The sequence below is a fragment of the Mastigoproctus giganteus genome, chromosome 9, assembly GCF_048544385.1.
Source record: "Mastigoproctus giganteus isolate SK-2022 chromosome 9, ASM4854438v1, whole genome shotgun sequence".
Lineage (NCBI taxonomy): Eukaryota > Metazoa > Arthropoda > Arachnida > Uropygi > Thelyphonidae > Mastigoproctus > Mastigoproctus giganteus.
The window spans coordinates 172,061,280-172,078,075 of record NC_143583.1 but is presented as its reverse complement, the minus strand read 5'-3'; the positions used below and the strand labels follow the sequence as shown (position 1 = coordinate 172,078,075).

General features: G+C 37.9%; 1 protein-coding gene across 7 annotated transcripts in view; it reads left to right on the top strand.

Annotated features, from left to right (window-relative positions):
* The window catches only part of LOC150080888 (casein kinase II subunit alpha-like), a 496,207-nt gene that overhangs the window by 222,265 nt on the left and 257,146 nt on the right, over positions 1-16,796 (top strand). For all 7 annotated transcript variants that reach the window (XR_016547403.1, XM_090381541.1, XM_090381537.1 and 4 more), the window contains one exon: positions 7,246-7,356. Coding sequence is in view for 6 of the 7 variants with exons in the window: in XM_090381541.1 (XP_090237667.1) it covers positions 7,246-7,356 (111 nt within the window). In the remaining variant the exon portion in view is untranslated. The remainder of the gene's footprint in view (positions 1-7,245; positions 7,357-16,796) is intronic.

Below are 16,796 nucleotides of genomic sequence, written 5' to 3'. Positions count from 1 at the left end.
TGGTCCCCATGGACTGGAGATGTGCAAATGTATTACCAATTCATGAAGGGGGGGGATCGAAAGGTGACACGAGTAATTACAGACCTGTTGGTTTATCTTCTGTTCCATGGAAAATAATGGAGTCACTGGTTAAAGAGGCATTGCAGGATCATCTAGAGAAGACTACAGTTATAGTTCACACACAGCATGGGTTTGTTAAGGGGAAGTTTTGTCTGACTAATTTGGTTGGATACAATAATGTGGTTACAAAGGAATTGGATGCAAAAAATAATTTGATATCTTATACTTGGATATTAGGTAAGCTTTTGATACTGTTGCACATTGAAGACTAGTGTACAAGTTGGAGCAGTATGGCATTAAAGGCGTAAATTGCTGCAATGGATAAAAGGATGGTTGAGTGGAAGAAAACAGGTTGGTATCAATGGACACTGCTCCTCATGGACTAATTTGATTGTTTGTTTGTTTTCTACAGCAATATGTTTGAGGGGCAATCAGAAGGAGTAATACTCTTGATCTGATTATCAGCAGTGATTATTCATGCATTATTAATTTGCAGATAAAGGAACGCGTAGATGACAGTGATCAAAATGTACTGATGTGGAATTAACTTAAAGATGTAATTACCATCAAGGGTTCAGACAGTTTTTAAATTCTATACAGTGGGATCAACTGATGATATTACCAATGGTGAATTTTAAATGGGAAGCATTCGGAGACTTGGTCTTGGAGGTTACTAGGCTTCTCATACCAACTTAGAAATGCTGTTCAAGATTCAGGCCTAAATAGATGTCAGATGAATTAATGAGGCTCGTGGTAGATCAGAAAAATGCATGGGATGCATATAAATTATCAGGCGACACAGAAGCCTATGGCAGGTATAAGCTAGTCTGTAATCAAGTCACAAAGGAGGTTAGGCAGGCAATAGCACATTACAAGAAATCTTTGGCAAAGGATGCAAAGAAAAACAACAAAGAGTTCTTTACTTATGTAAACTCTAGAAGGAAGGGGATAAATCAGATTGTCCACTTAACATAGATAGTTCGACTATTGATGATCCTGCTCAAGCAGCTGATAAACCTAATGAGTATTTTGTATGTGCATTCACACAGAAAGATTTATTCAGTGAGGTGAGTGTCAGAAGTTTATCAAACTCTAACAGGGAGCTAAGTGATTTTGTAATAACTGAAAGCAAAGTGGAGGAGAAATTGTTGAAGTTAAACATAAAAAAGGCATGTGGGGTGGACGGGATCTATCCAGTTATATTAAAAGAGGCAACAAAGGAAGTAAGCAAACCCGTGGCCATAATTATGAGAGCTTCCTTGGACTCAGGGGAGGTCCCAATGGACTGGAGGTGTGCAAATGTATCACCAATTCACAAAGGGGGTTCAAAAGGTGACACAAGTAACTATAGACCTGTTACCTTAACTTTTGTTCTGGGGAAAATAATGGAGTCTCTGGTTAAAGAGGTGAAACTGGATCACCTAGACAAGACTGCAGTAATAGTTCAGACACAGCATAGGTTTGTTAAGGAGAAGTCTTGTCTGACCAATTTGATTGGATACTACTATGTGGTCACAAAGGAACTGAATGCCAAAAATAATTTTGATATCATATACTTGGATTCAAGAAACCTTTTAATACTGTTGCACATGGAAAACTGCTATACAAATTGGAGCGGTGTGGTATTAAGGGCAAGTTGCTGCAACGGATAAAGGGATGTTTGAGCGGGAGACGGCAGAGAGTGGTAATAAATGGACACTGCTCTATGTGGGCTAATGTTATTAGTGGAGTTCCCCAGTGTTCAGTGCTGGGCCCATTTTGTTTTGTGTATTTATCAATGAAGGTATATATCAGGCTTAATGTCCAAGTTTGCAGATGGTACAAAGGTTCACGGCGCCTCCGTAGCCAGGTGGGCAGGAGCAGCAGTGCGTAGCACATGCTTCTTGATTAGACCGGGGTTCGAGCCCGTGAGCCACCAAATACGGAGGATGCGGAAAGGTCAGGGAATGACCACCGCATATCCCCGGAGCAATATGGCCTTAGTTGCTAATGCTCCTAAAAACCAAACAACAACAACAACAACAACAAAGGTTCACAGGGTTGTTAATGACAGTAAGGACAGTATGCTGCAACAGGATCTAGAAAAGTTAGGCAGATGGACTGAGTAGTGGCAACTGATGTTTAAAATTGACAAATGTGAAATACTACATATAGGTAGCAGTAACTCCAGAGTAACATACCAAGTGTGCGGTACTACACTGGGGGTAATTGTGTAATCAGATATGAAGATTTCTGAGCAGTGACAAGACAATGTCACTGCTCTTGTCAATGATATATAGGAATTTTTCTAGCAGTGATAAGGAGGTGATTATCCCCTTGTATAAGGCAGTGGCAGGCCACACCTTGAATACTGCATACAGGTCTGGAGGCATCATTTTAAGAAAGACGTTGAGCTACTAGAACGAGTACAAAAATGTGCAACAAGATTGATGAGAGGAACGAAGGGGTGCACTTACGAAGAAAGTCGTCTTAAGTTCTGCATGTTGCAGCATCTGGAGATCAGGCACCTGTGAGGTAATATGATTGAGGTGTATAAGGCCTTGAATGGTTTGAGCAGGCTCAGTGCTGACAGGATACTTCCACTTGCTTAGACTAAGAACCTTCCTGGGGCATAGATTCAAATTGAGGAAAGACAGTTGTAGAATAGATGTGCACAAGTTTGCTTTTAGCCAACGGGTAGTTGATTGCTGGAACAGACTTCCATCTGTTTTTGTGGAAGTTGATAGCTTAAATAAATTTAAGGCTGAACCAGACAACTAGATAAGGCGCCTCGTAGCCAGGTGGGAAGGAGCAGCAGCAGCAGCAATGCGTAGCACATGCTTCTTGATTAGACCGGGGTTCGAGCCCGTCACCACCAAATACGGAGGATGCAGAAAGGTCAGGGAATGGCCACCGCATATTCCCGGAGCAATATGGCCTTAGTTGCTAATGCTCCTAAAAAAAAAAAAAACAACTAGATAAATATTTGGAGTGACTGGATGGGTGAAATGGGATGGTTTGGTTGTTGTTGATCCCCCCCGGCTGATGCTGCATAAGCTTGCTTTCTTGAATCATATGCCTCATATTTTGCTAATGCTAATGTTTTTAGTGGAGTTCCCCAGGGGTCAGGTTTTGGCCCATTGTTGTTTTCTGTATTTATCAATGCTATATCAGGCTTAATATCCAAGTTTGCAGACAATACGAAGATTAGTAGGGATGTTAATCATAGTAATGACTGTATCTTTTTTTCTGCTGCAACAGGATCTGGAAAAGGTGAGCAGATGGGCTGAGAGGTGGCAACTGAAATTCAACACTGACAAATGGATAGTGCTTCATATGGGTAGTAGTAACTCCAGAGTAACATGCCAAGTTTGCGGTACTACACTAGGGGTAATTGTGCAGTCAGATATGAAGATTTCTGAGCAGTGCAGACAAGCTGCAAGAATAGCTCATGGGGTCTTGTCAATGATATATAGGAATTTTGCTAGTAGTGATAAGGAAGTGATTATCCCATTGTATAAGGCAGTGGCAGGCCACACCTTGAATAGTGCATATAGGTCTGGAGGCCTCATTTTAAGAAAGATATTGAGCTACTAGAACGAGTACAGAAAAGTGCAGTGAGGTTAGCGAGTGGAACAAAGGGTTGCTGTTACCAAGATAGCCTTAAGTTTTGCAAATTTCAGTGTCTGGAAAAAAGGCACCTGCGAGGTGATCTGATTGAGGTGTATAAGGTTTTGAATGGTTTGAGCAAGCTCAATGCTGATGGGATTGTTCCTCTTGCTCTGATTCCACACCTGAGGAGGGCATAAATTCAAATTGAGGAAAGACAGTTTTGCAATAGATATGTGGAAATTTGCCTTTAGCCAGCAGTTGGTCGATTGCTGAAACAAACTTCCATTTATCAGTGTTGAAATTGACAGCTTAAATAAATTCAAGGGTGAACTAGACATTTTTGGAATGAATGGATGGTGAAATGGGAAGGGTTTTTTTTTTTTTTTTGGCTGATGCTATATAAGCTTGCTTTCTTGCATCATATACATCTACTAATGCTAATGTTTTCCTCTTCTTAAGTGAAAATATCTTCTGCTCCTTTGTTCAGCAGATTAAATTTATGCAGTCCATGTGTTTGAAACAGTGGTTCCCAAACTTTTTTGTTAGTGTGCCAAAATTGATGAAAATATGACAATAGAAATTGTGGATGGCCCATATATCAGGTTAATCCTGTGATACCACTACCATCCTCAACTGAAAGAATGGCTGGAAAGAGAAGAGTTTGTAGGTGCATCTTGCTATCACAACTGTGATAGTTGGGATTTTTTCAATACCTGCAGATCAATTAATTATTTTCTGCAAACCAATCCACCACCTATATGCCCAGTTCCCTTTGTTTTTCTCCATACTTACAATCAATCTTAAAAAAAATTTATCACGAAATTCAGTTAACAGGAAATATTTTTGTAAAAGTCCTGTGCATTTCATATTAAGTGCTGTCTACTGTAGTTAGTACACAAGTCTTATGATTCTATAAAATTTGAAAAAAAAATATTTCCTTCACATTTATACATAACATCATAAAAACTGCCATGGGCCATACTTTGTCTAAAATTGCCATTATTGTTTTTAACTACCTTTGTTCTCCCCCTCCCCCCACACATGTCTGACATATTTAACTGAACACCAAAATATTTTCCCTGATACTTGCTTTCCATGTCATTTCCAAAAATTTTCTTTAATCACTTTCTCATATATCTTAGTTCACTTACAATATTTGTTATTTTCTCTAATTGCCTCTTTAATATTTTGGATCTACTGTGGCATTCTGAATTTCTTGTCTTTACAGACATTCTTCCCACATGCTAGCTATGCCATTCTTTTATTACAGGCTTAGCCTTTCTTTTTTTTTTTTTTTTTTCTCTCTCTCTCTCTCTCTCTCTCTCTCTCTCTCTCTCTCTCTCTCTGTCAAGGGTATTCATCGGTATTCTTCCAAGGCTTTCTCTCTTTGGTTCTTCAGTATCAATTGATTAAATGCATATGATTATGGTATGCAACATAGTGCCACAATCTTCAACTCCATGGTAGGTTTGGAGGTTATTGACATTTGTATTAGAAAATAATGCAAGCAAGCTTATATAATATTAACAAAACAAATAAAAAACACTAATAATTTGTCTAATTCTTCCTTAATTCCATAGCCGTCTACCCACTGGCTGAAAGCAAATTTCCATGCATCTATCATGCAACCATCTTTCCTTTGTGTGTGTGTGTGTAAGGAAGGATTCCATCGGGATACTACAATTTGCAGAATTGATGCATTTCTTGATTAGAATATCCTTTTGTTCCCCTCAGTAATCGTGTCGGCCCTTCTCGTCATCCATTCCAACAGATTCATATCCTTCCTAAAATGAGTTTTTTGACATCCTGTATGCAGTACTTAAGTTGCCTAGCTACTTCTTTATGCAACAGGATAATTATTTCTTTTTTCCTGGTGGCAAAGTTCCAGTATATCATTGATAAAACCCAATGAGCTATCCTAGTAGGCTATCTGCACTGTTCAGAGAATTTCATATGTGACTGCACAATTACCCTCAGGTCTTTTTCATTCTCCTCTGAGTAATACCACTCAGGGGAGAAATAAAAAGTCCTGAGGTTCTCCTAAGCGGTACCACACAGCTGATTAATTGAGGATTACTGCTCACCATATGAAGTACCTTGCATTTGTCAGTATTAAACTTCAACTGCTCTTCTCAGCCCATCTGCTTAATTTGTCTAGATTTTGTTGTACAAGTCGACCGTCACTAATCCGGCAGTGTTGGGACCTGTGGGGTGCCGGATCACCTGTGGTTATTTTAGCACACACAGTTTACCCAACACCTAACCACCTCCTCCTACCTTTAACATGTTGACTGCTAAGCCAGTTTAAGAAAAAATTCCCCAGGGGCCAAAAAATATTTAGCAAATAATTTGATTAGTAATTCTAAAATAAATATTGTAAAGTCAGTGTTGTTGTTTTTTTGCTTAAAATATATATAAAAAAAAAGACTTTATGTCGTATATATGTGGCCGATGTGGCCTAGTAGGTTACTTTATTTCTTGAGAAGCCATGTCGGCCACATACTTGTGATGCTATTACAGCATACATATGAAGGTTGTTTGTGATTAATTTATTGCATGCTCGGTGAGCTGCAATAAAACTAATTGCTATAAAATAAACTCTCAAATGTCGCAATAAGTTTGTCAGTATTATTAGAGATTTTGCGAAAACAAGTTTGTTAGCATGCTGTATTTTGTTTTTTCTGTGTTACCAGATTTTTGAAACTTCTTAGAACTGATTCCAAACAACTCTGCAAGTCTAAAAGTACCCTAGGGTGTCCCATTATCCTTCAGAAACGAAAATATTTTGACCAAATGGTGAAATACAACCTGCTTGCTTGCTCCGATGCCAGTGAGGGAGGGCTCACTTCCACATATAGGATGTAGGGTGATTTTTCAAGGCACTTTTTCAGAAAAAAAGTGCGTCTTTATATGCCATCAAATATGGTAATTTAATATTGTAAGAATAAAAGCAGAATAACTTATTACTGCTATAATGATAAATGAAGGAACAAAGTGCAATGGTTGCTTTTGTGAATGGTCCTCGACAGCAGCAGCAGCAGCTGCTGTCAAGTCCATTCCTGGAACTTTAGCCACATTTTCTTGATCGTTGATAAATGATCTCACTCTCTTATTCCTAAATGTTTGCAGTTTCAGATAAAACTCTTTTATATACCTCCTTCCCATCCTCACATTTAAAAAAAAAAAAAAATTAAAAATCCAAAAATTGCACTATAATTATATAATAGAGAAAGTTTATATGTATAAAAGGCACATGTTTATTCAGTAAAAATGTTAGATTTAAATTTAAAATGGATTTTATATCCATTTATTTTGCATTTAATTTTTTAAATCACAAAAAGAAATAAAATAGTTAGAAACAAAGTATTAGAAATAAAAGGATAAAGCAATAAATTACTTATATAATGAAAATATTTATGTAGTGATATATTTTGTTTATTATTTTTAATTTTATTAAAGAAAAATTAATTAGTAAAAGTAATAGAAAGTAATGACAAATACATTTTTTTGTGTTTTAAATAAATTATAAAATTTTCATCTTTGTTAGTAGGATGGTACAACTGTTCTACTGTTTTTGTCTATTTTCTGTTTTAGTTACGACTTATTGATTGGGGATTAGCAGAATTTTACCACCCTGCACAGGAATATAATGTGCGTGTTGCTTCACGATATTTTAAAGGACCAGAGCTTCTTGCTGACTACCAGGTATTTTTTTCCCTTTATTCTATTTTTTATTTAATAAAATACAGACTCATATGATAAAATACAGACTAGGCATTTTGCTGTTTTAATAGAAGGAGTGTTTTAAAAAGTTATGTTTTTGCTCACTTTATTTCAATTTATTCAGCATTCCCAAGCTTGGGAATGGTTTCCTTTTCAAAGTAACATATTCATATGATTTACATTGTTTTATTTTCCGCCCACTTTTTAAACTTGGGCAATAGGCCATTTTCAGACATCTTTCAACAAATTTATACCCTTGTAGTTTATATTTAACCCTTTACTGCCCATGTGGGATCTGAGAAAGACCACAGTTTAAATTTTACAATTTTTTTAAAATTTAGAAGTAAAAAAATTTCCTTGAAGTCTCTTACCTCATCAATATTCTCTAAATGTTTGTGCGGTTTTTGTTTTGATTTAGATTTATATATAAATATGATAAAATATTTAAATAAGATCAGATAAAGTGTAACGTAATTGAATATAATTTCAGTAGCTAGGAAAAGTTAGTCTTTCTGACCCATAATAACTGCAGTGCATCACACCATCCATCTATAACTGCAACTTTATTAAAATAATAATATAAGACTGGATCAAATTTTGTAAAAATAAAATACACTGATTGTGCAATTAAAAGCGATAAGATGATACATAAAAATTAAGTATGAAATTAGGCTATATGGAATTAAAAGCAATAAAAACAACAATAGCTTTTAGATGTCACTGCCTTCTTTATCAACAGTAAGACAACTGCCACGACACCTTAAATCCTTAAATAACTGCAGGATCATGGCTCGCAGCCCATGTTATCATAGAAGTATGGTCATTATCCTCCACATGTGCATAGAAACCAGAACTGGCTCGGGAGCATGCCAGGCGGAACCATTCATCCTGTCCAAGAATTACTGTTTCAAAGAGGGGGATGAATATGGACTCCCTTGTCTCTATTGATGGTATTATTTTCTGAAGAACAAATCCACAAGCTCTCGAGCCATTTGCTGTTCCAATATCTGTGCAAACGATTAACTATGATAGCATCACCTGAATATTTCTCCTTCCAGAAATATTCAGCCACAACAGATTTCCCATAATCTGCGGTCTTTATTGCTTTAATATGCTCTCATATGATCTTTGAACCTGCCTTTTGTCTCAGCAGCATAGCACTCCCCACAGTCCGGGCATTTGATCTTATATGCGACCCCACTTACCTTTGACATGACTGTGTGCAATACAGTCACCCTGGCAGCTGCACACAGCATGTCTGACAGGTACGTAATATTCGGGAGATTTACCCTGTTAAGCCCGGAGAGTAGGGAATGTATGTAGAGGGAATGTATGGTAGGGAGGATAAACTGAATAAAAGGGGAGAAGCTATTAAGAAAGCTGCAAACCTCACCCTCTCTTCCTCCTGTACAATGTTTAATACATCATCATCATGTTGCTTCCATGCACGAGTGGGGGAACACAAGGCAGACCCATCAAAAACTTTGACTCCAGCTCCTCCATGGCTAAGTTTTCCACAACCGTACTAATTGGGGAGCCCATAGCTGTGCTGTGAACCTGCTTATATAGATAGTGTTTTGAAATAACATAGTGGTATTGGAGAGACATAGTTCTACACCGCTACAAATATCTTCTATGCTCAAGGAAGCCCTATCCCCGAAGGTATCATCCCTGTCCAATGCCATTCATACACATTTCACACTGTGCTCAATGGGGATGCATATAAATAAAGACATCATGGCATCACCATCTTCAATTACCTGAGCACGTATAAATTGCACAAAGTTTCTACTGTCTTCAATGATAAAGTTTGAACATCCTACAATAGGAGCTATCAGTTTAGCTAAAAGTCTGGATAGTGCATATGTAGAACTGCCCACAAATGATACAGTTGGGTTAAGTGATGTTCAAACTTTGTACAGAGGAGAAGAGAGGGTGAGGTTTTCAGCTTTCTTAATGGCTTCTCCCCTTTTTATTCAATTTACCTTGGAGGTGGAAATAGATAGTACCCTCCTTTTCCTTGATATGTTGGTTTATAGAGATGGCCCCAGAGTAAAAACAAGAGTATATAGAAAACCTATGTGCCAGGGACAATATATGTCTTATAACACAGCACAAGCCAACAATCATAAGAACAGTGTTATTGGGGCTTTGTTGGATAGGGCAAAGCAAATCTCCGAAAATGCGGGTTCCCCCAAAAGATCTTGGATAAATATATTCGGAAAGCAGAACACAGACAAAGCAAGGCATTTTCAGCCATTGCCACCTCATACATTCCCTAATATCTGGACTTAACAGAGTGGATCTCCGGAATATTATGTACCTGTCAGACACACTGTGTGCAGCTGCCAGGGCAAAGATTACACACAGTTGTGTCAAAGATAAAATATCCCATGAGGGTACAAGTGGGGTCATATATGAGATCAAATGCCCAGACCGTGAAGAGTGCTATGTTGTGTAACATTTCCAGAAAATCAGAAATGGCTCCTGAGCCATTTCCGGTTTCCATGTACACGTTGAGGATAATGCCCATGCTTCTACAATAACGTTACAAGCCACAATCCTGTGGATATTTAAGGATGTACTGTGACAGTTAAGTTTTACTGTTGATAAAAAAGGCGATAGCCTCAGAAAGCTATGGTTGTTTTTATCGCTTTTAATTCCTTATAGTATAATTTCATATTTTATTTTTATTTATTGTTTTATCACTTTTAATTGTACAATCATGTATTTTTTTTTTTTTATATTTTTATCTTTTATTTTTACAAAATTTGATCCAGTCTTATATTATGTCTTATATTATTATTTTAATAAAGTTTCAGTTATAGACAGTTGGTGTTGTTGCATTGCAGTTATTATGAGTCAGAACTTTCCCAACCCCAGAGGCCTATTTGAAGAATCAGTCAGTCTGAGCCAGGCATCTCTCCATACTACACTTGTTGTTTTTGGCTGAGCAAAAATGTAAAATTTAGCACACTACAAAAGTGTGTAAATAGTGCAGATAATTTTTGTTATCTTTGTGATGAAGTGACATTTGCATCACAGAAGCATGTCAGTACTCCAATAATAAAAAAAGCGTACAACTGTTCGGCTGCAAGTTTGGGGACAAAACAAAAGCTTGGTGCTTCATATTTGCTGCAATTCTTATGCTTTTAATCTCTGCTGCTGTTTAAATCATAGAGGCCCTTGAATGCCTTTTGCTGTGCCTATCATTTAGTCTTCAGATCATAAGGGACTGTTATTTTTTTAAGGTACTACCTCTTCATCAGGGGGATTTCCAAGAAGAAAAAGTGGACCTTAAGCTACTCAAATATATCATCTTCTATTTGACCAGTACCCATGCAGAAGGATTTCCCATTTGTGCACCACTAGGTGAATATGTTTTAGAATCAGAGGATGGTGAAGATAAATCATCTGAACCCTTTTCATCAACAGATCCTGATTTTATTCCAGTTCCCCTCTGCAGAGCTACAAAAAATTACACAAAATGAATAAAATTATCATATCAGACGTCTTAATTTATCAAAAAATAAGGCAGAACTTTTAGGCCCATGACTGCAACAGCAAATTCTCTTTCAAGATAATGTTAAAGTGTCTGTATACCAGTACTGCCAAAAGGATTTAGCCCAGTTTTAATGAAAAATAACCTTATCTGCACTGACATCATTGGTTTAATGGACTCGTTTAATATTGACCACAACCCTCAAAACTGGAGACTCTTCATAGAATCTTTTAAAACTGAGTTTAAAAGTAGTGCTATTACATAATGGCAGCGTACCACCATCAATTCCAGTTGGCCTCATATGAAAGAATCATATAATACGAAGCTTCTTATTGAATCCATCAGCTAGAAGGACTACCAGTGGCAGATTTGCAGTGACTTAAAAGTTATTGCCGTCTTATTAAGAATGCAGTAAGGAAACAAAATTTTGCTGTTTTCTTTTTGAATGGGATAGTAGAGCACGGTCTTCCAATTACACAAGAAAAGACTGGCCTTCAAGGCATTCGCTTGATCCGGGGATAAAAAATGTCCATTACAGTCCACTAGTTGAGCCAAGCAAAATCCTGTTACCTCCCCTACACATAAAATTGTGACTTAGGAAACATTTTTTTAAGGCTATGGATCAAGACAGATCAGCTTCCAAATACCTCAAGGAAAAATTTCTAAGACTTAGGGAGCACAAGATAAAGAAAGGCATGCTCATTTGCCCACAGATATGGGACTTGCTCAAAGATGAACACGTTGACCAGATCCACCACAATGATGAGAAGGTGGCCTGGGATGCTTTGTCTTGTAGCAACAAGCTTTCTGGGAAACAACAAAGCAGATAACTATAAACAGCTTGTGAGAAACCTTTGTCATCATACCATAAATTAGGCTGCAACATGTCATAAAAAAATACATTCCACTCCCATTTGGATTTTTTTCCAGACAATTGTGGCAGATTAAGTGATGAGCATGGCAAGAGATTCCATCAGGACATCCTGGCAATGGAGAAGCGATACCAAGAAAAATGGAACTCTACAATGCTAGCTGACTATTGCTGGACTGTGACAAGAGATGCCACAGATGTGGGGTACAAAGCACAGGCAAAGAAGAAGCATAAAATTTGAATCAAGTGATTTTATTTATTTTGCTGATCAATGGGATTTAATGTTTTTTTAATAACTAAAAATGCATCAGTTCTTATTATTTTAAACTTTTTTTGTAAAGTTTAAATAATCTTTTTTTATATAATCTGTTTTCCATTATAAGATATTAAAATGTATGGTGGATGTTCTTTATTTATCCATTTTTAGGCCTACATAGCATATTTCATAGAATATAAGATATAGCGGTTATTTTCAAAACTTGAACAAAATTTTTTTTCAGTTCTGATTTCTCAACTCTGCACATGCAAAACAATATAGAAAAAATACTTTCATCAAAGAAACAAAAAAAATATTGAACATTTGTTAACCATGTTATCGCCATCTTGGTAAGATTCAAATTACCCAGTTTCCCAAACACCAGATGGAACAAACCTCCATATGGTGTTTGTGAAACTGGGTAATTTGAATAGATTTAAGGAAGAATTAGACAAAATTATTAGAGGGGATAGACAGATCAAGTCCTTGGTCCTTGAGGTTGTCACAGATTTTCTCCCAGATATGACAGACAAGCTGTGCTTGCTACCTGGGAGTCTAAAACACTGATAGAACTGATATTCAGGCGACACTCAAATCAAGTGGACTCCATTTTGTCGAAATCTGGATGGTCTATGACAGCCAAATCCTCTGCTTGCACCTTCACAATGATGGGACTGTTAGTAATCCTGGGTGTAACCCCAATGTGCAAGCACACTGTGGATGACCACCCTGTTGTGAACCAATGTAATCAGGGGTTGAGGTGTGGTGCCCACACCACATATAGGAATGCTACCCTCTGTGTTACCAGGCAATACTAGGTGGTAGATGACTCTCCCCAACCAATGCAATACCACCACTTTGCTTATTGGAGGCTTAAAGTGATGGACCCATGTTTAGTCTCCAAGGCTAGATTCCAGTCAACCCTTCCCCCATCTCTTCCATCATGCATAATATTAGCCAGAATATGAGTATATAAGCCAGAATATCACCAGTGGATCGACACTGATAAAATCCATATTGGCAGTCATTGATCAGACGGAATGTTTCTAAGTAGTTTAAGAGTTGGCAGTTAATTGATTTCCCCATTACTTTAGAAAGAGCAGAAGAAATTGCAATAGAATGATAATTGGATGGGAGGGATTTATCACTCTTTTTTAGGAACTGGCTGGATATGAGCAAATTTTGACAGACGACCACAGGAGGAATTGAATAGAGCATGTTGGGAATGGTGGGAGTTGTTTTACCAAGATTATTAATACATGAGTTGGAAGAAAAATGGGATCCAAGCAGGTCAGCCTTATCGTTGGCTGAAATGACAACAGAACCATCTGGTTTTGACAGAAGTGGGAGCAGAGATGGGCAAAAGTTGCGGCCAATAGCTTTGACATGAGACGAGAATGCTCGGCTACCATTAGGGCAAGAAGCAAGTTTTCTACTGCTCAAAATCTAGTTTGGACTGATTAATAACTGCATTACCATTGTTGCGAGCTTTGGTGTAGGCAGAAAATGAAACTGAAGAATTAGAAACAAGCCAATTACGATATGCAACATTCTTCTCTTGAACAGCCTTAGCACATTTATTGGAAAACCAAGGTTTAGATAAAGGACGAGATTTTAAAGTGGAGTGTGGAATAAAGGATTCCATTCCTACAAGAATAATTTCACTGACATAATCTGAGCAAATGTTGACATCAGAAGTTTTGAAACAGTAATCCAACCAAGGAAAAGAAGAAAATAAATCTCACAGGTCATACCATTTTGCATTCTTGTAATGCCAAACAATACAAGGTTGGGAATAGCCATGAGATAAAGGCTCCATTGGAGAAGAAACAATCACCAAGTTGGGATCTGAGGTGAATAAAGGACCACTCACTTTCACCGTGTACTTAGAAGGGTTGTTTGTGAGAAAAAGATCAAGCGTGTTGGCTGTATGGTTAGGATTGTCTGGTATCCTTGTAGGTAAATGAACAATCTGTGCAAGGTCATTAGTAATTGCAAAAGCCTCAGCATCTCGACCAGCTGGGCCGGTATGACTAGAAAACGGAAGCCAGCTGGAGTGGTGAACATTAAAATAACCAAGGAAAATTACCTCACTGTTAGGAAAGTTGGACTGGAGAAAGTCAAGTTGCAAAGAGAGGAAGTCAAAGAGCTCCAAGTGATTAGTGGAGTTGGGTAGAGACAACAGATGAATTGGACACAATGACATAGAGTGATTTTAAGCCAGAGAAGATCAAAAAGAAGGGATTCCAAATTACCAAGTCTCTGACAGGGAATATCAGAACGGACATATGCACAAGTACCACGTTTGAGGCAAAAAGAATCATGCAGCGAATAATTTGGGCAACCGAGATGAGCAGTAGTTTCTTTTCTTTCTTTATTATTTTTTTTTTTTTATGTACACCCCAAACACGAGAGGTATTAGAACCTATAGTACTTAGTACCGTGCTTGGGTTGCAGGTTGAGAAGACGAAAGAAGATATTTGTTGACATTGGACTTGAACTTCTGTAGACTGTAATTTTCAGGAAATACGTATGACGGAAGGTTGTTCCAGAAAACGGCAGTTGAATGAATAAACGAGGAAGATGAAAAGTTGGTTCTGTGAGTTTGAAGTTGGCCAGTAAATGGATGTTGGCTGGTGGAGGCATGTGTTCGGACTGTTTTGAAAGAGAGAGAGAGGGAATTATAGAAGCCAATTCAGAAGAACAGTGCCCATGGAAATATCTGTAGAAGAGGCATGCAGCAGAAAGAGTACATCTATGAGAGTGCAAGTGGAGAAACTCTGTTAGAGATGATTCACTAATTAACCTAACTGCCCTCTTCTGAATGGAATCAAGAAGCCTGAGAGAGGATGTGGGAACAATATTCCATGGCAGGGCGGATTTGCGATTTATACAGAGTGAACAGCTGTTTGGAAGAAAAGTAACACCGAGAGCGAAAGAGAAAACCAAGTTTTTTTAGATGCAGAGGAAGCAATATTTGTAATGTGCTTGTGCCAAGAGAGATTAGAAGTCAGGGTAATCCCCAAAAGAGATATATCATTTTGCCTAGAAATCGGAGTGTCACTAAAGGTAAGCATAGGAGCTGAAGAATCCTTTTTGCGAGATATAAGACCAGACTGAGTTTTAGAAGGGTTGAAATCAACTAAGTTGTCTTTGCCCCACTGGAGAATTACCTGAAGATTGGCATTTAAGGAATTGGTAGAAGATTTTCGAGAAATTGAAGCTGAATGAGCAGGACAAGGTTTCTCAAAATAGAAAGTGGAATGCAATGTGCTATCATCAGCAAAACTATGGATAGGATTTTTTTGTCAATGGAAGAAGATCATTAATATACAAGAGGAAAAGAATGGGGGAAAGAACTGAACCCTGGGGGACACCAGCATTAGTGGAGAAGTTAGGAGACAGAGAGCCATCTACCATCACCCTCAGTGAGCGATCAGAGAGAAAACTGGATAACCAATTACTAAAAATAGTTGGCAAACCATAAGACGGAAGCTTGTTTAGAAGACATTTATGCCAAACACGATCGAAAGCCTTTGAGATGTCAAGAGCAACTACTTGTGTTTCACCGAACCTTTCCATTGAATTAGTCCTAAATGGGTAACATAAGTCAGAATATCACCAGTGTATCGACACTGACAGAATCCATACTGGCGATCGTTGATCAGACAGAAGGTTTCTAGGAAGTTTAAGAGATGGCGGTTAATTGATTTCTCCATTACTTTAGAAAGAATAGAAGTAATTGCAATGGGACGATAATTGGATGGGAGGGATTTGTCACCCTTTTTAGGAACTGGCTGGATATATGCAAATTTCCAAGTAGAAGGAAAAACACCTTTGAAATAAGAAAGTGAAAAAAGGCGGCAAAGAATAGGAGTAAGTTCAGGAGAACAGGTTTTGAGAACAAGTGGAGAAATACCATCAGGACCTGGAGCTTTCTTAGCATCAAGATTCATCAAAATCCTTCTGATATCCTTTTGATGGAAGACCACAGGAAGCATGAATGGAGCGTGTTGGGAATGGTGGGAGGTGTTTTACCAAGATCATTAATACATCAGCTGGAAGAAAAATGGGATGCTAGCAAGTCAGCTTTATCCTTGGCTGAAGTGACAACAGAACCATCTAGTTTGGACAGAGGTGGGAGCAGAGATGGGCAAAAGTTGTGGCCAATAGCTTTGGCAAGAGACCAGAATGCTCGGCTACCATTAGGGCAAGAAGCTAGTTTTCTACTCTTAGCCTGTTCAAACTCTAGTTTGGACTCATTAATAACTGCTTTACAATTGTTGCGAGCTTTGCTGTAGGCAGAAAATGAAACTGAAGAATTAGAAACAAGCCAATTACGATATGCAAGATTCTTCTCTTGAACAGCCTTAGCACATTTATTGGAAAACCAAGGTTTAGATCAAGGACAAGATTTTAAAGTGGAGTGTGGGATAAAGGATTCCATTCCTGCAAGAATAATTTCACTGACACGTCGCAATTTCACTAATCCCACCAAGGAAAAGAAGAAAAGAAGTCTCGCAGGTCATCCCATTTTGCATTCTTGTAATGCCAAACAACACGAGGTTGGGAATAGCCATGAGATAAAGGTTCCATTGAGAAGAGACAATCACCAAGTTGTTGTCTGAAGTGTCTAAAGGACCTCTCACTTCGATCGTGTACTTAGAAGGGTTGTTTGTGAGAGAAAGATCAAGTGTATTGGCTGTATGATTAGGGTTGTTCGGTATTCTTGTAGGTAAATGAACAATCTGTGAAGGTCATTAGTAATTGCAAAAGCCTCAGCATCTCGACCA